This window comes from Delphinapterus leucas, chromosome 8, assembly GCF_059928025.1.
Source record: "Delphinapterus leucas isolate spDelLeu-1000000601 "Yukka" chromosome 8, BTC_Dleu_Yukka2, whole genome shotgun sequence".
Taxonomy (NCBI): Eukaryota; Metazoa; Chordata; class Mammalia; order Artiodactyla; family Monodontidae; genus Delphinapterus; species Delphinapterus leucas.
The window spans coordinates 712,155-734,607 of NC_143136.1; the positions used below are offsets into that span (position 1 = coordinate 712,155).

The following is a 22,453-nucleotide window of genomic DNA, read 5'->3' on the forward strand; positions in this document are numbered from 1 at the left end:
TGGCTGAGAATCTGTCCTCCTACTTGCCACATATTTAAGCTAAAGCTTTTGCAATTCTAAAAAAAAGAAAGAAAGAAAGCCCACTCTGAAACTTTTGAGGATGTTAAGAAAAGGGGAAACGTGAGCAGCCTTCACGTTCATTAGCACTCCACCACACCTGCCAGCGAAGGCATGACATTCACTCCCGTGGGTGAGGTCTCCCTCACCCAAACCACATCCCAGACTGTTCTCTCAATCACTAAATATCACTCTTTCCGCAATACCGACTCCAGATAACAGAAAAGCTATAGGTGACGTCCATTCCTAAACCCGCCGTGAATGGTCAGCGACGCAGGAACGTGCCCTGACCCCAATGCCGCGCCCTCTGCAGTCGAGGGGAGGCCTCTCCAGGGAGGACAGGACCGCCAGCTCGGCCCCTCTGCTGCTCCCAGGGCAGCATGGACACCGCTCACACGTACAGGGCAAGGAGCTGGACACTTTCTACTCCCTGACTTTGCACGCAGGACAATCGAGCCGACACACGGCCTCCAGATGGTTTCTCTTACAGCTGAGAAAAAAAACTTTCCAGGCCTGAGGTCAGATTTCTAATTTCAAAACCACAGAATTCATTTAATTAACTGAAAACAAATCATGATTTTACTAGATCAAAAAATTGGTCACTGACTGACCTTCAGGGAGTTAAAAATCCCATCAGTAAATGTCAAACATCACTTAAAATTAGACAGAGTTGAAGTTCCACCCTGAATCCATCAGACAGATCCCTCCCCCTTTCTTTGCGCCCTTCCGGACACAAACTAGTAATCAATATAAAGAACCACAAAGTACATCTTGCTTCATTATCATACGTAATCATAATAAACATAAGTTTGTTAAAGCAAATGATCCAAATGGATGAGAGTAAATCGTAGACATTGGCAGCTAGTACTTACAAATGAGATAAATATTGATTTAAAAATACAATTGTCAGGGGACTTCCCTGGTAGTCCAGTGGGTAAGACTCCATGCTCCCAATGCAGGGGGCCCGGGTTCGATCCCTGGTTGGGGAACTAGATCCTGCGTGCTGCAACTAAAGATCCCGCATGCCGCAACTAAGACCCGGCACAGGCCAAATAAATAAATAAATAAACAAACAAATACATCTTTTAAAAATAAATAAAAATAAATACAGTGTCAGTAAAAGTCTAAATGAAACTTTAAAATGTTTTAAAAATTTTGACACGGCAGCTCCCGCTCCTCTACCAGCTTCAGTTCCCAGGGCCTCCAGGGCCTGCCCTCAGCCTGCTTTCTCTGTGGTCCTCACAACTCTGGGATGTAGAAATGTTCACTCCACGTGTGGTAACTGGGCCACAGCTAAACGGTTAACTCCACAATTACTCATAATCTATCCAAGGAACCAGCCCAAAGATAATTTTTTTTTTTTTTTTTTGTGGTACGCGGGCCTCTCACTGTTGTGGCCTCTCCCGTTGTGGAGCACAGGCTCCGGACGCGCAGGCTCAGCAGCCATGGCTCACGGGCCCAGCCGCTCCGCAGCATGTGGGATCCTCCCGGACCGGGGCACAAACCCGTGTCCCCTGCATCGGCAGGCGGACTCTCAACCACTGAGCCACCAGGGAAGACCCAAAGATAAATTTTTAATGGTACAATTCTCATATTTTTGGGCTGAAAACCTTCCTTTCTTTAGCCATTAAAAATTTTAAAAATTTCACCTCAAACCACAACGAGATACCACCTGAAACCCACTAGGATGTTTAGAATCAAAAAGTCAAAGAATAGTAAGTGTAGTTGAGAACGTGGGGAAATTGGAAGCCTCATAAAGTGGCTGGTGGATATAAATGGTGCGGCTGCTTTGGAAAGCAGTCTGCCAGTTCCCCAAACGATCACACACAGTCGCTGTACGACTCAGCAGTCCCACCCCCAGGGGTCTGTCCGAGACAAGCGGAAACGCATGTCCCCACAAAACCTGTACCTGAATGTTTACAGCAGCGAGTTCGCCAACAGCCCAAAGGTGGGACGTCCACCAGCTGACGAGTGGGGAACAAAAAGGAAAATAGTGCTGAGACGTCTAACAACGTGGATGAACCCCTAAAACACCACGCTAAGTGACAAGCCAATCACAAAAAGCCACGTACGACTCTGCTCAGATGAAAGGGGTCTGTGGAAACAGGACCCAGGTCACGATTTGCTTAGAGCTGGGGGGGCACTGAGGATGCTGGGGCTGCGAGGGCGACAGCTAAAGGGCGTGGGGTTTCCAACTGGGAGGGATGAAAACGTTCTAAAACTGACCGGCGTGATGGCTCTGCGTTTCTGTGAATACGTTAAAAACCACTGAATTGCACGCTTTACGTGGGTGACTGTACGGTTATATCTCAATAAAGCTGCTAGAAAGTTTCAGCTTATCCAGAGCTGCTCAGGAAAAAGCAGACAGACCCCAGCTTCCAGCTTCCAGCCACCCCGACTTTGGGGCAGCAGGACTGCAGACCAAGAGAGAGAAAGCCAGAGGAAGAAAAGGCTCCCGTGTGGCCAGCGGTTCTGGCTCTCAGAGCGCTGGCTGGTATCGTGGGGCCTGAGCTGGCGGAAGCAAAGCTCACGTCACCGCCCTAGCAGGTGGGAGACAGACGGAGCCGGGGGCTCGCGGATGCGCTCACCCCTTGGAAGGAAGGGAATGAGGGCTGGGGGAGGGCAGCCTCAGCTGCTGAAGCAGCAAGAGACGATGAGCCACAGACTCTGCCTGTGAAGAGCCACAGGCACCAGCAGAAGACGCCGTTTCAAAAATAACTAAACGTCACCTTCTTCCCCTAAGAATAAACCTTCAGTAACAACCAGGGGAGTCCACACAGGCCACACCAGGCCAGGTGTCACCGGCTGCACATCAACCCTGCGAGTCTGCTGATAATACTGCAGAATACTTAGTAAAAAATAAACCAACTCAGCACACCGTAAGATAGGTGTGGACGGCCCCAAAACCCCAGACACACAAAACACGGCACCTGAATCCCTAGCGTCAGAAGACGTTGCCATAGAGGGAAAAACTAAAAACTCTCCTAACGAAAGCACGTTACCCAAGCTCACCCCCGCTTCCGTTCGGTCGACCACACTTACCGGCACTGGTCCAAACACGGAAGCAGCCTCGCCGCCCAGGACCTGCCTTCCAGGAGGAGAGCCCGGCCAGCTCCGGGGTGGGGGCGTCTTCCCCAAGACCTGCCTTTTGTGCCAACAACAGAGGCCATCCGCCCCGGGACCTCACTGCCCGGCACCTCAAGTCTATACCACCCACAGACCCACAGCGAAAGTCACCCAACCACAGTGTGTCTCTCAGTCCAACTGTACAGGGCGGGCGGGGGGAACGACAGACAAGATCAGTGACCAGGGATGGTGGGGCAGGGGCGGCAGGCCCAGGGAGACCCAGCCTGGGCTCTGCATCTCGGATCTTGGCGACGGCGGCCCACGGGAGACACTGGGGAGGAGGGAGCAGGGCAGATGCACCTTCTCCAGCGGCCCCTCCCGGAGGAGGCCCCACAAAGTGCTTCATCTGGCAAACCCACCCAGCCCGCTGACACCAGATACCAGAGCTTCAGAGACTTTCCAGGGACTGTGCATCTGATCCCTGGCAGCAGCCGTGTGAGAGCCTCTGCAGAAAATGGCCACAGACTCCGGGTACTTCTTCAACCTGGGCTTGCCTGGCAGCCTGCTTGATCAGCCAAACCCGGCAGAAGGTACACGTGTGAATTACAAGCCTAGGCCTCAGGGACCTCACAGCTGCCACCCCCGAGCGCATTCCCATCACCATGCGCACAAGGTCACGCCAGCTCGCTGGAGAGTGAGGTCCCACACGGAGAGAGGTTCCAGCTGGGGCCCCAGACATGTGAGCGAGGCCATCCTAGACCACTCAGCACTCAGACCAGAAGAACCTCCAAGCCAACACTCAGACATGCAGAAAATATTAAATATTTGCTCTTTTAAGTTATCAGGTTTGGGGGTGACGTGTTACTCAGCAAAGCTAACTGATACAGTTGTAGACGGCTAGGGTACTTAGAAATAGAATACAACTAACTTACAAAAAAATACATTGAGTTTTAACTTCTCCTGAAAGGTATGCATCAATGAGTAGCACAATTTAAAAAGGACCCCATCCAACTCGGGATATACAACAGCAATCCGATTCTTTAATTTCTGGTAACTCTGCCAGGTCTATCAAAATACCAAACATGATGGTTCTATTTGGTTAAAAGAAACAACAATCTCAATTTATTAAAACTTCGACACGCTCTCTATATTCTGAACCTTTATAAAATGCTATCTCTGATTTAAAAGTGAATTTCTCAGAGAAGGATTACATCTTATTTATGACTCAACAATAAATGTGTGCTTTTTTTCCTTTTCTGGTCCTAGGTTTAGTTGGTAAAGACCATTAAGCAGGCCAGAAAAAGATGCTCTAAAAGTAAACCCTAACTAATGCAATTCTTTTCTTTTCTCTTCTTCCTTCCTTTCTTTCAAAAAATCTGAACCTCTTTTAAGCCTAGACCATAGCAAATGTGTTTATCATAGGACAGCTACATGGTGGGAATTCTTCCAAACATTTGGCCGGAAGAGAGGTGGGAGCCCAGCTAATTCCCAGATCTTTAACCTGTTTCTCCAGGTGACTCATCCGAGTACAGTAAGATAGGGACCGAGAGCCAGTCCCCGCCCTGAGGGCTCAAAGGTGGCCTGTTCCCAACTCGCTGCCCTGCAAAGGCTGCTTCTTGCAACACAGGAGTGACCTGGGAAGGTGGACAGACAGGCCCTACCAGTTCCAGTTACCACTGCCCTGACGAAATGACATCTGGTTTCTTCCTCAAATAAGACCTAAAAGAAGCATTCAGGGTTCCCTGAGTTCAGACACTAGGAATCTAGGCACTAGATACCTGCCATCGAACACTCAAGGTGTACCCTGGGCTCCAAGCAGGAGGGCACCTCTACTCCTCAAGCCCCCCAGCTGGCCTCTCCCCTCCGCTCCCCGCCCCCGACCGTGCTCACCTCCTTCCTCACCTCTGCCTTCTCACGCAAGGCATCCTGCGATCAGGCTCTGCGGGAGCCTCAAGGCTTCCTCTAGGCCTCTTCACACCGGGCCCACAGCTCCTCAGTCATCTTTCTATTTTCTGTGTAGCATCTGGACCTCTCCCCAAGCATAAATAAACCCCCTGCTAAAGTTTAAGTTCATTCTCTCGTCTTTACTTTGTGACATTAAGAGCAGGGGATGCTTCCAAAGGTATTACTTTAAACCAATATAAAAATATTAGAAAAAAGAATGTATTCCTGCATTACTTATGAAAATAAGTAATTTTTTAAAAGAACGTTCATTCTATTGCCGTTTAGAAAATCAGAAAAGATGTTTTCAAACATTTGCTATATTCAACTGTCTTTGCCAACATTATCAGTGCAATGTATTATTAGAGAATTTTCACAATAAAAATGTTCCTACTGCTGACCTAGAAAGACAAGCCCTGTGCGAGCGCTGTGCCAGGCTCTTCGTGTGCTGAGTGCTCTGCCCTCACCCCAGCCACCCTGGGAAGCAGGGACCTGAGTCACCCTCACATTCAGACGAGGACACACTGTGAGGCTAAGGGGCGTCCCTCACCCAGCGGCTCGGCCACCAGGACCTGGGTGGAGACAAGCTGGTTCCAGTCTGCACTGCGTGGCTCTCAGCCAGCCTCTCAAAAGAGAAGAATGTCAAGACCACATTACGTCAGAATTTTAAGTCAGGAGAACACCACTCCCCAAACTAAAAGGGGAAACGCAGACGGAGTTCCCAAGGATTTTATTACCAGCCCAGCCACTCATGGGCGACTCGATAAACAGGCAAAGTCTAACCAGCAAAATGGAGTTTGGTACATAATACCAAATATTACCCGACTTCTAGAAAACGCGAGGAACTAGGCCTCCAGGAATCTCGCTTCTTACCTCAACGTCAAACACCTCGACGGAGCTGTCCAGCAGCTGCACTCGGATGGGCGTCCTGGCCGCTGGCCACGCCGCTGCTGCCGAGGGGCCATGCCCAGGCTCGAGGGTGCTGACGCCCGCGGGGGTCTGGGCGCCTAGGCGTGTCCCTGGGGTCTGCAGGACGCGGTAGGTTCCTTCCAGCTCCCCCATTCTTCACCAGCTAAGAGTGAGGAATGCACTAAAACACACAAAACCCCCAAATTATCCCCAGTTATTTCGATATTAAAACAACATAAGAAAATTGTCAGGTACACAAGAATTCTCTGCACTGTTTTTGCACTTCTACGAGTCTTAACGTACATCAAAATTAAGAGTTTAGAAAGATTATCTTCTCCTCATACCTTGACTGGTGAGCATACACAGCAACACGCCCCAACACCACTATCGCTGGGGTGCACGCAAGCTGGCAGTGCGTGAACTCATTTAACCCCCAGACCCTCTGAAGGAGCCGCAGCATCTCTGCCCACCGGCAGGGGAGGGGAGGCCCACAGCCGCCTGCCTCTCTTTCCCCAGACCACCTGGAGGCCCTGCACCTCCTCCCTCCACCAGCCCAGACAATTCACGTGCTGACCACACGCTCTGTGTGCTGGACAGCGCTTTTCAGCAAAGGGAAAGGGGTACACACAGCACGGTGCCAGCATGGGTCCCGGGTCCCACCTCTGCTGACACGGTGGGGAAAATGCCAAGGAAGGTGGATGAAGACAGCCAGGCTGTCTGCCCGCTTTGCACACCCTGGTTTTTCTAAGCTGTGTCACCAGGCTGGAGTGGGGGCCACCAGTGGTTCAGGAGGTAACTTCAGACTTGGCGCTGAGTGACAGCCTGGCACATGTCACGGGGAGCACACGCGTGCCACCCTTCCCAGCACCCTTCCCAGTCCTCATAATACCCTTGTGGTCACCACCACCCACGCCCTCCTCACCTATGACGACACCGAGGGTCTGCAAGGGTCAGAGAGCTGCCCCGGGAGGCACTTGTGCCCTTTCAACCCTCCTCAACGTGCGGGGGGAAGGGTCTCCGGTTCTTAGCTGTTAAGCTGAACAGAGCCAATCACGCCATTGTTTTCTAACAACCAAAGGATAGGCTCAGTGCCCGCTAGAATCTGGTCATACTGCCTTGCTTTCAGTCGTCCTTATTAATATAATTACCTTCTATTTATGGCCAATTCCCTTCTTAAATACGTGTATTTATGTATGAAAGTCAACTTAAAGAAACATACCTAATGGTTAAACACAGTATGGCAAACACAAATGTCAGATGTTTAATCAAGAAAGAATGCAGGGGCTTCCCTGGTGGCGCAGTGGTTGAGAGTCCGCCTGCCGATGCAGGGGACACGGGTTCGTGCCCCGGTCCGGGAAGATCCCACATGCCGCGGAGCGGCTGGTCCCGTGAGCCATGGCCGCTGAGCCTGCGCGTCCAGAGCCTGTGCTCCACAACGGGAGAGGCCACAACAGTGAGAGGCCCGTGTACCGCAAAAAAAAAAAAAAAAAAAAAAAAAAAAATGCAGATGCGGTGAAAATCATTTTATTTTGCTTAATCATCTTCAAAAAGTCTTCTACTAATTTGCAGTAAATATTTTAGAGAATTAATCTCACTAAACTCCTAGTCCGTGCCCTTTCATGCCAACTTGATTGCTGAGTCCTGTGGCCTTTTCCTCTTTTTCGAGCTTATTTTGTTATCAAGATAAACCAACTCATGAACTTATTATCTCTTCAATTAAGATGGAAAAGCTTCTCAGTGACCCACTGCCAAGCAACTCCTACTTAAACCCTACTCAGCGAAGACCTTCCCAGCGATCTGCATGAGAATTTCCGTGCATGTCTGGTTTATCAAACAAGCAAACAGAAAATGAGAAAGCTAAACCCCCGGGAAAGGTGAAATGTGCGTAGCATGAGCAAAGTGATGAGGCGACGGGTCATTCTGCGAAATACAGCTCCCAACCCAGCCCATGCACAAACGGGCTGACCCCCGGGGGCTCGGACTGGCACGTAGATCCCCTGCGCCACACGTGTGGTTCAGGTCGGCAGTTACCCACCGTCTTCAGAATTCTCTCTCCAGGCTGCATGCCCCCAGGAGCGGTCACTAATTCTGTAAATATTTGCTAAGTATTTACTTAATTAACGTCGTCGCAGGCATCAAAGAACAGGCACCATGTATGCCGCAGTCAGGAACCACACTTCAGCAAAGCCCTGTTTTCCTGCCACTGACTGATACTCAGCGTGAGGTATATGAAGCTCTGAGAGCCATAAATGTGAGCGTTTTCATGCCAGTCTCACAAACTTGAGTAGTTACTGCGGAAGAGAGGGGTGTTAAGGAAGTCAAGCCCACCTCTCAGGTGTCCCAGGTGCGCACACAGGTGAGAGTAAAGCGTGGTCAGCTCACAGCACTCGCCCAACACCCGCCACCAAGAGGAGGTTCTCCTGAAACAAGCTACGGGATGTTTTACTTTGGGCACCAAAGTGATCCTTTCCCTTTTAAGTAAAGCTACAATTCTGAAAACATATATACAACCAAGATGTACTTTTAGGAGTCACTTCTGTTGTGTATTCCACTGTAAAATTCTCATTTATATTTCTTCATAATAATTTTAGATGGAAAAAAATTTCTTCAGGTTCTTTCTCTTTTACTTATTATAAGAAAGTCATGTCTAAACGCCTACTTTAAAAAAAAAGAAAACAAACCAAACCAAGCAAGACTAACCTGTCTTGAGGGGCACATCCGGGTGAGAAAACTGCAAGAACAGGCAAGGAGGTTATTCCTAGAACAGACAGGGCAGTGGTCCCCTTGGTGGGAGGGGCCTGTCCCGGGGGCAGGGCACAGGGGAGGGGTCCTGGGTGTGGCCGGCACAGTTCCATCGCTTCACTGGACAGTGTCCACTTCATTCATTAATCTGTACATTTGATTAATGCAGTTTTTCTGTATCTGTGTCTATTTTATAATAAAAAATATATTTAAACCAACATACTTTTAATTTACCATTGTTTCATCTCTCATAAGAACAAAAGATATGTTAGACAGATGAAAAACACAATTTTCTTGGCTCAAGGAATTCTAAAACATGGCTCTTGAGAGCAAGCCTTTGCAGGTTTGTATACCTTGTGAGCAGCATGCTTACATCCTAGTTATTTGCACCTGGTCAAAGTAAGACACCCACACAGCTTAGGCTGAGACTCCGGACCACGAGACGGCCTGATCCCAGAGGTTCATCTGAGGGAGACAAGTTCTCTTAAGAGGGAGTGACCCCATGGGGCACCCTCCTGCTGATATTCCAAAGAAAGCTCTGTTTGCTATTACACAACGGCAATGTGGCATTAAACCACCCATTTGATAATTACTCAGCTTTAAGTTTAAGAAAGTTTAGAAAGGAAGACACTTAATGGAAAACTGAATGTAACTGCTGTGCTGTGAATGTTAGTTAATAATCATGGTGTCATTTTAGAACGAGCAGCAGAAGGACCCCTCCCTGCAGGAGCGTGAAGCTGCTCATTCAACAGTCTTGCTACATACAACCTGATTGCTTCCTGTAGTCTGACAATGGGAAAAAATCAAAGGGAAAAATGTATGCACTGAATTTTCTTTACATAAATTAATAAACTAACAGAAATTACTTTGTTTTGCTCTGTGTGCTTATAAATAAACGTTAAAAAGGCAAGAATATGCAAACTGGACTAGACACACAGAGCGCGTCCCGCAGTCCTGCAGGCTCTAAACGTCAGGCATTATTAGTCCCTGCTCACTCCCCTGCTGCTGCCAGAGACCCTCTCCAGAAATCTGGAGGGAATCAGCGATGTCAACAGTCAGGTGCCTACGAGGGACTCCAGTTCCCTTCTCCCTCCCAGGTGAACAAAATGATTTGCAGTCTTCATGCCTAAAAATATTTCTGGTGGCTACATACAAATTTCCACCACTGATACCTAGTGTTACCTACTACAAACTCGGCTCCTATATATTCTCATTTAATAAAAAATTTAAAAACCAACTCGTGACATATAATTTCCATCTTGAAGTTGGAAAACTTCGGCTCAAAAGTCTGCCAAGGCTTTGGGTGATGATGTGTCAATGCAGGTTTGTAACAAAGGTACCACTCGGGGGGGTGGGGGGGACGGGGGGGAGACTGTGCACGTCTGGGGGCAGGGGGCATATGAGAAATCTGTGAAACTTCCACTCAATTTTGCTGTGAACTTAAAATTGCTCTAAAAAGCAGGTCTATTAAAAAGAAAAAGAAGCTCTGCCACAGAACACATAATTCAGAAGTGACAAAGCCAGGACAAGAGCCCAGCCCAGATTTGGCCCTCAAGTCGCCTCCCCCTCGGGTGGGAAATCAGCCTGTGGCTCCCCAGACAAGCGCAGTCCACTGTCCACAGCAGTGGAAGTTGCTAAAATTTCGGTCACGCATGGAAAAGATCTCTACATGCTTCTTTGATGAAAAGGTGAATAAAAGCAAGGTACAAAGAAGGCGCGTGGTGCACTAACTGGTTAAAAGAGGAAGACGGTAAACACATGCATTTTTCAAACAACCACCCTGGAGGGTAAACCAAAACCTAAAGGAAAGAACTGCCTCTGGGGGCAGGGGCAGGGGGAGGGGGAGGCGCTGGGAGGGCAGCGCTGGGCTCTGCTTCCTGAGTCTACAGTGTTCAGTCATGTCGCATAGGGAACCTTGTCGATGTGCTTTTGCCACGTAACATAACCTGTTCCCAGAAGTAACACCAGGGGGTGACGGCCATGGGGGCCAAAATTCTGCCCACCGCAAGGTCTTTGTCGGGTAATTCCAATGTCTGCATCATCTCAGCTGTAGCCTGTCTTTTCTCTTGTGAGGTGGTATTTCCCTGGTTCTGTGTAGGCCAGGTAATTTTGGATTATATCCTGGACATTTTAAACACTGTGTTATGAGCCTCTGGCCTTGTTTAAATCCCACAGGGAATATGGCACTTCTCTTTCAGCAGCACGGCCTTGCCGGGTTCAGGCCGCAGCCGGGGTCTCAGCATCAGCTCCACCTTCAGAGGCTCCATCCTCCCTGTGCACCATCACCCAGCTGACAGCCTGGCTCCCGGGCTGTGGTCGACCCCTTAGTTGAGTTCCCACAGCCTCTGGCAAGTGGCACAGGGTCGGCCCCATGCGTGTACAGCTCGGTGTCGAGCCCACAAGTTCACCGGCAACTGTGAGGGGTCACCTCCTGAGCTCCCCCCACCCCACCCCATAGCTCCCTGGCTTACTTCTCAGTCTTCCAGCCAGAGGACTGTGGCTTGTTCCCCTGCTCTGCCGTGCACGTCCTGGGACTGCACCCTTGCTGGGACCAGGCTGCAGGAAAGAGAGTAAAAAGCCCTTGGAGTTTTAGGTGTCTCAGGCCTGGCTGGAGAACAGGGAGAGAGAGAAGAAGAAATGGTGGCTTTCTCCCACTCCCTCTAGACCCCAAACTGGGTGGCTCCCCCTGCAGCCCTCCCTATCTGCCCCTGGAGCCCACCTCTGGGTTTCGGACACCCTGAAGACGCTGGGGACCGGGGGTGCTGGAGGGAGAACAGGAAGCTCAGTGCTCCTGCGGCAGGCACTTCAGACCCTGGCCTTTGTCTGCCCGCCACCACTTCCTTGCCAGGGTCCTCAGGGCTGCTCCCGCAGCTGTCCAGCTTTGTGGCCACAGTCAGCGGGAGAGACAGGGTGGAGGAGGCTCATTCCTTCTTCCCACAAACGGAACTTGGCATCCATGCATTTAAAGCATGTTTGCAGAGGTCATCTTTGAGAGAGGGAAGAGGGCTGATTTTTATTTCCTTCTTTCCTGGCGCCTGTATCTCTTGAATTGCCTACCGTGATGAACGTGCGCTACTTCTGAAATCAGATGGCTTCCGGGCAGACGACGGCAGGGGTCACCTACAGCCGAGCCCGCTCGCCTTCAAAGAGAGAGCCGGGGTAAGCACCCACGTCTCCTCTAGGTGTTGCGCTTGTTCTTGCTTCTCAAATAGTGCAGTTAAAATAAAAACTAACATCTTAAAACACTCTCTTTAGATCAATGTAAAAAATCGATTTCTTGTTCCGACACTGAGACTTGTTCCCCCCACACTCAGCTTGTGTTAACTATTACCAAGGCAACTGGGATCTGAACGACGCAGGAGGTAAAGTGAATCACGCCCAGTCATTTAAACGGCTGTAAAATAGCCAGCGCTGCTTCCTGCTTCCAGACACATCCCGCCAGCCGCAGGAGGAGGTGCCGTGCACCCTCACCCACGTGCCTCCACGGTGTTGTGTGGTACCAAGCAACGGACCACAGGCTGCCCCTATGCCGGCAGTGTGACTCTAAAGCCATTCTGCCTCGTTTCTGGGCCCCTACCTGGCACCGGCCTGCCAAGGTCCTAAGAAAGGCCCTCAGTGAAGTGCGGCCATGATCACAGCCTTTTGGGAAATTCGAAAACATATTCAAATTGCAATCGACTAACACTGCTGCCCCTTCCACCCCACATCTGTTTCTGTCCCTCCTTCCCTCCACGTCAGGCAGCTCAGGAGAGGACCCAGCTACCAGCACAAGGAGCCAGGGACACCCTTAGTTTGGGCTGAAGCGGAGACGTTTCAGGTGTTCACATTGAGGTGACCACCAGCCTCACAATGCAGCTATGGTTCCCGGAACACCACTGCCAGTCCCGTGTTTGTGTGCTGGAGGGTTATGGAACAAAGGTGCAGGGCCCAGGCCCTGCAGCAACATGAACAGACCCGATGGCACCTGGTGCTGGAAGCGTGTGGGCCCTGGGAAAGGAGCAAGGTTTGAAACTCGGGGAGCCAGACGCACATTTGTGGGAAAATCATCACCAGACTTGTCAAAATGCACGCAGAGTTCGGTACTCAGTAGTCAAAACTACACTTCTCGCCTGTCAGAAAAAAAAATTTATAATGTAGCAGTATAACTATAAATACACCATTGATTTTTTAACGTTTTTGAATGGAATTGTGCAAGACAGAATTTATCAGAACTCCCGCTTTTCCGAGACATATCTGTGCTAGAAACAGCAAGTGTGAAACCATGTTTTATGCATCCTAACAATCAATAATAAGATTTCTGATCAGCCATGCTAGAGGAATCACTGAGCTCTTTCTATTCTCTGTCATATGAAGAGACAACTAAAAAGTACCTAGCCAAATGAAAAGTGTTACAGAAGTGTGTCAGATAATTAACAAATATGCTATCTTTCTGGACTGAGTGACGTCTGTACCAGCGGTCAGCTTCTTCAAATCTGTATCTTATTTACTTTGTCTCATTCTAAATAAACATCTGTAAATTAATTTTCAAATTGATTCCTATTTGTAACACTGTATTTGCTTAAAGAGGTCTCCTCCCCCAGATTGGGTAAGTCTCAGGCCCCATAAAAGTTGGCATCTGCCCTTGCCCCAGACGAAATTTGATGAGTTCAAACACTGATTGAGCACCTTGCCTCGGTATCAAGCAAATCTAAGTCCTTAAAGATACGGGAGCCTGTAAGAGGGAGGAAATCCCTCCCATGACAGTGGGAGAAGACAAAGAAGACAGTCTGTTAAAGGGCGGTAAGAGCCGTGTGGAAGTGAAGTGAGGGAGCCTCCAGGAATCTGGTAGGTGGAGAGGGAGGGAGGAGACCTCAGCAAAAAGCGGGTGTCTGCGCATCTGGTCCTCACAACCCCCATCGCACACGTGCTGTCCCATCTCCGGTTTAAGGGACCCCACGTGGCAAGTACACAATGATCTAGAAGGGGAGACCACTGTGGACGTGGCCCTGACCACTGCCTGCCGCAGCAGTGGAAGGCAGGAGGCACGAGGTAACACCGAGGAAGGCAGCGCGGCTAGCCTGGCCAGGACGGCTCTCCGGGATGAAGCAGGAGCTGGGCCCTGCGGGGCGACAGGAGACCAGCTAGACAAGAGCAGCCTGTGCACAGGCAGGGGCTGCTGGGCAAGGCTGAGAGTGGCAGGGGCCCTTAGGATGCCCACGGTGGGCCGGGCTGTGGGGGTCTCGAGAGCCCACCTAAGAGGTCTGGGTGGAATCTCATACCTCCTTCTGTGCTGCAGCTGGGAGAGAGGGAATGAAGAAAGATTTGTCACTGCACCCGACAACGTCAGAGGGCCTTTCTGCTTTTGACTTTTAAAATGACTATAAACCAGAACACCAGCTTAGCGAGAAAACAGTCCTGTGACCCTAAAATAAAACTACTTACATCACTCCACCTTCCCTTCTGATCCTTGCCCACGTCCTCGCACATTTTTACATCCGTATAATTGCTGTGTACAAACTACTTCGCCTTTTTGGTTAAGACGTGCTTTTGAACATATTTCCATGGATCAAAATGGTTCAAATTTTGCTGGGAAGGAAGGATAGGAAGGAGATTGCCAGAGCATGTCTGCTGGCTGAGGAGTACTCTACCCTCTGACATGCAGAGTTTATGTATCAAAGTTTGTTTTCAAAAACAAACTGGGATTCCAAAATCAAAATCTTTATCACATACGGCTAGCTGCTCTCCAAAAAGATTAGACGAATTTACAGAATCACCAGAAACCCACCAAACACCGGCCTCTATCATATTAAGCTTTGTGGAACCCCCTCACCTTTTTGGCACCCTGTTGCCAAGGTAAAACCTGGAATTGACACATATGCTACCGTGCAATCATGCTCTACACACGGGATCTCAGAGAGCACCACCAGAGTGACCTCGGCGCAACATCCAGCTTTACAGGGGGGTTTCCCTGCACCTAATGCCAAGCCGTGTGCAGGAAGCTCACGACCCACTGAGCAAATGAGGAGGTGGCAGGCTTATACGAAAGCGGGTGAAGAAAAAACAGGAACAAACCTGAAAGGGCAAAAGCAGCAGCAACAAACACCTGTTACTGTCTCAGGATAGAGGAGGTGCTGGTGTGACTAGAGGCAGGAGTGTTTGGAAAGGAGTAGAACAGAATTCCTTGGGGCCCAGGGGATTCAAAAGAGCTTGCATGGAATTACCCATGCATCCACCTTTGCTTTGTCAATCCAGTGCATATCCTTCCCTCCAAGCAGGATAATTCTGCTTAAATACTGTGTACTTCTCTCTCTACTGTCTACCCAGATCATTCTTCCACCTGGTAATATAATGGCTAACACTTGTCAAGCACTTACTGTGTCCCAGGCATCTAGCTAACAGCGTTTCCACTGATGTTTAACCCTCACAACAAGTCTATGAGACAGGTAAGCTGTAACCTCATTTACTGATAGGGAACCTGAGGCAGAGATAGATGAATGTATCAAATAAACTTCCCTTTTGGGAAAGGATGCCCATGCATGTAAATGAGCCAGCAAACTTCTGCAGCTCCTGTCAGCATCTGGTCCAAACAGCTCAGTGTGAACTGCTCACGGAGAATCTGCAACAAAGCAGGAGCACCAGGGAAGCAGGGCCAGGGTGTGACCCTAAACCGGTCACCCCGCTCCTCTGCTTCCAGACGGGGCCTGGGCACGTCTCCTCTGAAGATTTTGAGAGAACCAAATAAAATAACGCGTGTGAAGCGCTTCACAACCCTTCCCAAAGAGCTACGTCTGTAGTGTACAGGAACTCATAAAAAACTTTCAAAAAACAGCAGATACAGACAATGAACATTAGATGTGGCCTACCAGCAAAGGTCACTCCATGCCTGCTGACCTCAAATGTCCTCTCCCATCTCTGTGGCAGGAGAAAACTGCACACTGTCCACACACAAGCAGCCCGCTGGTCCAACGCTCCTGACACCCATCAAGCACCTCCGCAGTCCTCCGCCGGAAGCGCCCTCACAGACGTGAGCAAAGGTACAGAGAAGAGCCACCCTGAGATGTAAATCTTCCCATCCTTTCACTGTGGACTGACATTATTTCCTTCAATGCACCTTGTGTGAATTTGTTTTTCACGGCAATTACTGACCAGCACACGAAAGGCCACCAGAGGCTGCAGCCACCATAGTAAACGGAAACGGGGGCATATTCCAGCCCCAGCTTTCACCGTCTGCCTTTAGAAGTCTCCCCACTGTCTGAGGAGCCGTTCTACACTTCATGGAGTAAAAACATTAACACCTGAGCTTCCCTGGTGGCGCAGTGGTTGAGAGTCCGCCTGCCGATGCAGGAGCCAGGGGTTCGTGCCCCGGTCCGGGAAGATCCCACATGCCGCGGAGCGGCTGGACCCGTCAGCCATGGCCGCTGAGCCTGCGCGTCAGGAGTCTGTGCTCCGCAACGGGAGAGGCCACAACAGTGAGAGGCCCGCGTACCGCAAAAAAAACCAAAAACCAAAACAAAAACATTAACACCTAATACCGATTCCCGGCGTTAAGATACAATCTAAGGAAAGGCCAAAAAGGGCGTGGTCTCAGGCGGCGCGAGCTTCCACCTGTGGCTCTGCCGGGGCCTCCGCGCGGGACCCTCCCCGCCCACCCCCGGCGCCTCCGCGCCGGACCCTCCCGCCCACCCCGGGCCTCCAGCGGGCAGGCTCCCCACACACGGCCCTCCCCGCACGGGGCCTGCCGCCCTAAGTAAGGCCTTCTGAGCCCGGGTGTGGACTCCTCTGGCCTCCCGCCGTCCGGAGGCGCCCGCCCTGCCCTGGGCTTCGGCTCACGGCCTCCGCTGCCCACCCCCGAGGCGCAGCCCGGCCCCTGCCTGACCGGGGCCCCGCTGCCCCGCGCGCTCACCAGCCGCCAAGCCCGCGCTGTCGCCTACAGCGCCCTTCAAATCCCTCGTCTGCTCCGCCCGCTTGCGACCGCCCGTAGGCCGCCCCCGCGCCGCGCGCCCAGTCCCTACCCCCCGCCCAGGGCTCCGCCCCCGCCCCCGCGGACGCGCCGCCGATTGGCCTGCGGACTCTGGGGCGGGGCCTCCGCGGCCGCGGCCTAGAAGCGCGGCACAGAATTCTGATTGGTGAATGGACCGGAGGAGGCAGGGCGAGAGGGCAAGCGCGGAGTCCAATGCAATTCAGCAGCTATTCGGCTGGCAGGGCGGCGCGGGGTCCTGGGCGGGGCGCGGTTCCGGCTCGGGGAGGGGCGGGGCGCCGGCTCTGGGGGGGCGGGGCGTCGGCTCTGAGAGCAAGGTCCGGCTCGGAGGGCGGGGCGCGGTGCTGGCGCGACCATCTGCTGGCTCCCTCCACCCCCGCCCCTGGCTGCCAGCTTTCCCGTTACCTGCTCCACCCACCAATTGCGATCCTCCTGGGGCTACTGGTGTCGTGGCCTACGGGCACCGATAGCCCCGTGAGGATGTGCTGAGGAGGAAACGGGCCGTGCTGGCGAGGCCCGAGGCCCTTCCAGGCTTCACGGTCCTCCTCTAGCCTCGTGGCCCCGGAAATGGAAACGTGACACCACGTCTGGAGCCCCCAGGCCCGCGACTAGCAGCAGCACACGCCCCTTCTTCGAAGAGGTTCAGTGAACTTCTACGCATCCTTCAAGACCCGGTTCAATTTGCCCTGGTCCTGGCCCCCGCCGCAGTCCCCGCGCCTCCCGGGGTTAGGCCAGGAGCGCGCCCGCGAGCCCCCGCGCGTCTGTCTAGGGAGTAAACCGAGGATGGACCTGGACCCATCTAGGAGGGGACTCCTAGGTTTCTGGCCACCGGATCAAGACCCCGACCCCTTACGTTTCCCAAAGGAAGCAGGAACAGCCGCTCCCCGCGAGGCAGCTTCGGATTCGAGGCTCAGAAGGGCACTCCTGTCCCCAGTCGCTCCCTCCGAGCTTTTCCTCTAACTGGCCCCCAGCGACACCACCGGCAGCCCCGATGTCAGAACCCAGGCGCTGTTCTCGCTGCTCCCAGGGTGGCACACACCCCTCGGCACGGAACCCCGACAGGTGAGCAGCGCCAGTGGGGACCCCGCAGGGGGGAAGCCTGGTCAGAGGCTGCGGGGTGTATGCTGGAGGGCCTGAGGCAGAGGTGCAGGACCTGGGGGAGGGAGGAACCTGGAAAGAAGGAACCAGAGACAGGGCTCTAGGCAGACACTGAGAAAGAAGTAAAGGGGCCCTGGGGTGGTCAGTGGAGTGGGCAGAGGGCCGGCCAGCCACCCAGATCAGGCTTACAGTCCAGGTTTTCAGTATTTCTTCTAATAAGTTAGTAGTTGTTACTACAGTGAATGAGATCCTTCCCCACATTTTCTATTTAGTGGGCAGACATCACTGAACTCTCACTAGTGGTCATTTTTATCATTCACTTTAAGTAGATGATCACATTCCCCTGTAACTTTCCAATCTTTATGGCTTGCTCTTTTGGGCTGGGATCACCAATACAGAGTTGTTGGGTACAGATGTTGGTGCAAATAATTCCTCCTGATTTTTAAAAAAATTTATTTACTTATTTTTGGCTGCATTGGGTCTTCGTTGCTGTGCGCAGGCTTTCTCTAGTTGCGGTGAGTGGGGGCTACTCTTCCTTGCGGTGCCGCGGGCTTCTCATTGCGGTGGCTTCTCGTTGCAGAGCACGGGCTCTAGGACACGTGGGCTTCAGTAGTTGTGGCTTGTGGGCTCTAGAGTACAGGCTCAGGAGTTGTGGCGCACGGGATTAGTTGCTCTGTGGCATGTGGGATCTTCCTGGACCAGGGTTCGAACCTGTGTCCCCCGCACTGGCAGGCGGATTCTTAACTACTGTGCCACCAGGGAAGCCCCCTCCGGATTTTTATACACAGAAAACGCAGGGTTTTCTCTGAATCTTTCCCAGAAAACCTTACACCTTTACCTCGTTAAGAGCCAATAATGAGAACTACTCACTTAATATCTAAACAATAGTGCTTTATTGGTAAAAGGTTAGTTTCAATGGATACAAAATTGCTGTGTAAAATAAGTTTTCAAAATACATTTTTATAGGTAAAGCGTATATCTTAGTAAAAGGGCAATTATCTATTAGCAAAAGTATTTAGATTTGGGCAGCAAAACAAAAGGGAATTTAAAAGTCTTACAGTGTAGGTCCACCCACACCCCCATAACCATTAGGTGGCAGCTAGCACTAAGTAGTAGTTTTACTATATAGAGCTTACACCTACTACTTTTCAAGTGCTGCCACACCCCACCCCTTTTTAAAAACAGCTTTTACTAGCATAGTTAATAAATGACATAATAACTCAAATAACTAGCCTTGCATGGAGGGGCCCTAAGGTCATGGAACACTTTTTCTTGGTAAAAACTGCACAATGTGCCTAAACCTATAGCTCTTGACCATTTGCAATTACCCAACAGTGAAAGGGCAAAGTCAGGAGAACACCCAGTGATTTTCTGTAGTACACCTTTGTAACTAATATATTTCAACCATCTCATTTTCTTTTCTGTCTGTTGAATACAAAACCCCCTCCTCGTCCTTGGAGTAATAAGCATTTTCTCCATTTTAACCCCTCTTGTTCTAGCAAAATGAGAAAACTGAACCAGCACCTGCTCCCTCCAGATCTTCTTTCATCTGTCACTTTTTGGAGACCAATTTCCCCACGTCAGCAGCAATGCTGGATAAAAGCCAACCCCAAGAGCATCAGCGCCCCTTTGAGTGCACGACAAGGAGACCAGCTACAAGGACAGGGAAGGGCCAAGGCCACAGGGCATAGGAAACCAACCAGATGCGGCTTCAAATGGCGGCACCCGTCAGCCAGCCCACGGTGCAGACCTGAAATAGTCTTCATTCTCACACGATACATGGAAGGAAATGACAGTGGCTGAAAAAGGACTAGACAGCCTGCACACACAAAAAGATTACTGCTATTTGCCTGAAAACCATTCAGGAAAGCATCAGTTAAAGGGACGCCAAATCAGGAAAACCTGGCAGGCATTTTGGGCCCCACGGGGCTGAGGCCTCGGGGCTACCCACCCGAGGACCCTTATTTTCGCTGCTGAGGCACGTCTCCTATACCTGCAGTTAGAGAAAACACATTAAAGTGCAGTATAAAAATACAAAAAGGCTGGTTTCTGCACAGACCAACTGTTAATTTTCCTTAAAAAGTTATTTTTTAATTTAGTCGAATAAAAATAGTTTATTGACTCTCATTGTGTAGGTAAGAATCTTAGTTGCAACATGAAAACTGCAGCTCACGTATACTTTGATTTTTCACGGCAAACTCTACAGAAAGTGGCTTGTGGCGAGTTCTCTGCATAGACCCAAGAATCCAAACACTTGTTAAAAAATTCACCCCTAAAAGCCTGTTTTTAAAAAAGCTATTTAAGTATAAACATGTATCTCACTGGGTAATTCTGTTTCGTTTGGTAAACAGATAAATGTGCAGATGGACCAACAGTATATTGAGTTATAGCAGCAGAACTGGTTTTAGGTGTTGTGCTCAAACAAAGCAAGACAGCTAACCAGGTGCCATGACTTGGTGAGAAATGGCCTTGTACCAGGGCAGCTCTCATCTTTCTGTGTCACTAGGTCCATGTCTCTGCTACTCAGGAACATTCTGGGAAATCTGAATGTTCTAGAAATAAATCATGATTAGTCGGTTAGGCCAGCCAAATCAAATTCAACTATTAACTATACATGCTGACTGGTCCCTGGGAATCAATTCTAACATTAGTGGTCAGTTAAGGTGGACAAAAAATGGAAATGGAAAGTTAACCTCACAAAATGTAAAGTATAACATAATGAAATATAAATGTTAAAGTACTTCATACAAAATAACACATCAAAAGTTTTTAAAAAATTAAATTCTCAGGCACAGGTACTGTAAAATGTGGATAGGCACCCCTCCAACAGTCTTGAAAACACGCAGCTGTGTTACTTGTCAGAATGTTATCTTGCAAAGTGTTTTCTGGAAAAACAAAACACAACACATTTAAATGGGAGTGATGCACTGCCTGCTGCTTGGACCACTGGTAGCATTATTTTCCTGTGTAACAACAAACGGCACAAACTGAGCAGAAGGTGGGTTCTGAGGACCACAGAGTTGACTAAAATCAAAACGTCACTTATGAAGCTCTTGGAAATCAGGAGTACTGCAAAACTGAAAAGTATACAGAAATGCAGATTAATTTTATGTATCAAAAGTAGAAATCTCGTAATTCCATAAAGTTTTAAAGAGAAGCAGCAAGATCAGAGAGTGAGCTAACATCTATTGCTCCCTCCTGCCTCAAATGAGCCCCACCCCTCAGGAGTCCGTTTCTCTGCCATCATTTCCCATCAGGCAGCAAACCTGCCCAGGCAGGACTGCCCTGTGCGGCCAGGAGGTCCATCAGTTGACAAGTGACGTGACCACAGGCAGGTAATTTTAAACCCTTGCACAGCGTCCACGTCCTCACTGGGCAAGTGCAAACTCAGCACATGCGTCCATGTCCTCACTGGGCAAGTGCGAACTCAGCACGTGCCCTCAGGACCTTCCTAAGGTTTCAACGTGATGACGAAAGAAAAGCAACCAACTCTGACCCAGGTGGGGTTCTCTGGATGCTCCCTTTAAAAGCAACTGGTTACACTGTACATGTGTATCTGTGTCTTTCTGTGCATGTATTTCACAACTAAAACCTTTCCCAATAAGCTGCAAAGGGGCAGGGGCTTTGTTTTGGTGACCAATGCCCCCAGCCTGCCCGCCCCGCCCCACGTCCTTCATCACCTGTCCGTGTTGTGGAAGACTTCTGACAGGTGCCCGACCTCCGGGCCCCTTACCTCCCATCTCATTGGTCCTGCAATGTGTCAGCTCAGCCTGCAGTCACTCAGGCCGTCCCATCGCCTCCTGAGGGACTGCATCGACGCTCCCATGCCCTACAATCAGGTCCATATCCCAGCTCTGTGCCAGCTCGAACTCCGACTGGCCCCACTCCGCTCTTCCACGGAGCAGGCTTGCCTCCGCCCCCACCCATGTAACTCTTCATTCTCTGGTCCTCATGTGACTTCACCTCTCCCTCCTTCCTCTTGGAGGTATGGAAGCAGCCACTGGACAGCTCTGAGTGTCCCCCTGTCCACAGGGTACAGGGGAGCGGACATTTGCCTTTTCCTAGTCTCCCTTCAAGCAGGGAGGCCAGCATACACCCGGCCACACAGCCACACGAGCCACTGCTCCCCAGCGGCTGGAGCAGAGCTGTGGTGAGGAGCAGCAAGGTCACCCTGGCCTGCCTGGCATACTTCTCCCTCCCTTGACCCCATCTCTACTTTTAGTTGGCCTAAGCTGTTCCAGTAACACTTTGAAGAGATGTTTTCAGCTTTAATAAATTTCAAACTGTACGACCAATAAAAGCTACTTTAATATACAGTTTTCTTCTACTGCTGTGAGACAATAAAAATAGATCCTGGTCTCTGCCCCCAGCCCTGGCACACAGCCCCTAAAACCCTTTCATTTGCTAAGTGGTCAGAGCACCAGGTGCACCTCTTGTCCTGATACTTGGTCCTTGACCTCTGTTCCTGACACAGGGCTCCTGAAACCCATCTACCTTCCCTGATTTTGTGCTAATAAGGGAACTCTGTGGGTTGGTCACCAGAAAGACCAAGCCATGATGAGAAGCTTGTCATTTCCAGCCCTGTCCCCCACCCTCCAGAAAGGGGAGAGAAGCAGGAAATGGAGTTAATGACTGATCATACCTATTCGAGGAAGCCTCCTTTAAAATCCCCAAAGCAAGGGT

General features: G+C 50.5%; 2 protein-coding genes across 4 annotated transcripts in view; both read right to left on the bottom strand.

Moving 5' to 3' along the window:
• FARP2 (FERM, ARH/RhoGEF and pleckstrin domain protein 2) overlaps positions 1-16,352 on the bottom strand; it is a 91,767-nt gene extending 75,415 nt beyond the window's left edge. Inside the window, exons 1-3 of the mRNA XM_089916102.1 lie at positions 11,435-16,352; positions 11,187-11,271; positions 5,938-6,154 (exon numbers count right to left, since the gene is read on the bottom strand). Of these exons, the coding sequence (XP_089772228.1) occupies positions 5,938-6,126 (189 nt within the window). The 5' untranslated portion in view covers positions 6,127-6,154; positions 11,187-11,271; positions 11,435-16,352. The remainder of the gene's footprint in view (positions 1-5,937; positions 6,155-11,186; positions 11,272-11,434) is intronic.
• Positions 16,353-18,640: 2,288 nt separating this feature from the next.
• Positions 18,641-22,453, bottom strand: part of SEPTIN2 (septin 2) — a 34,078-nt gene continuing 30,265 nt past the window's right edge. For all 3 annotated transcript variants that reach the window (XM_022568201.3, XM_022568200.3, XM_022568202.3), the window contains exon 13: positions 18,641-20,655. The gene's annotated coding sequence lies outside the window, so the exon portion shown is untranslated. The remainder of the gene's footprint in view (positions 20,656-22,453) is intronic.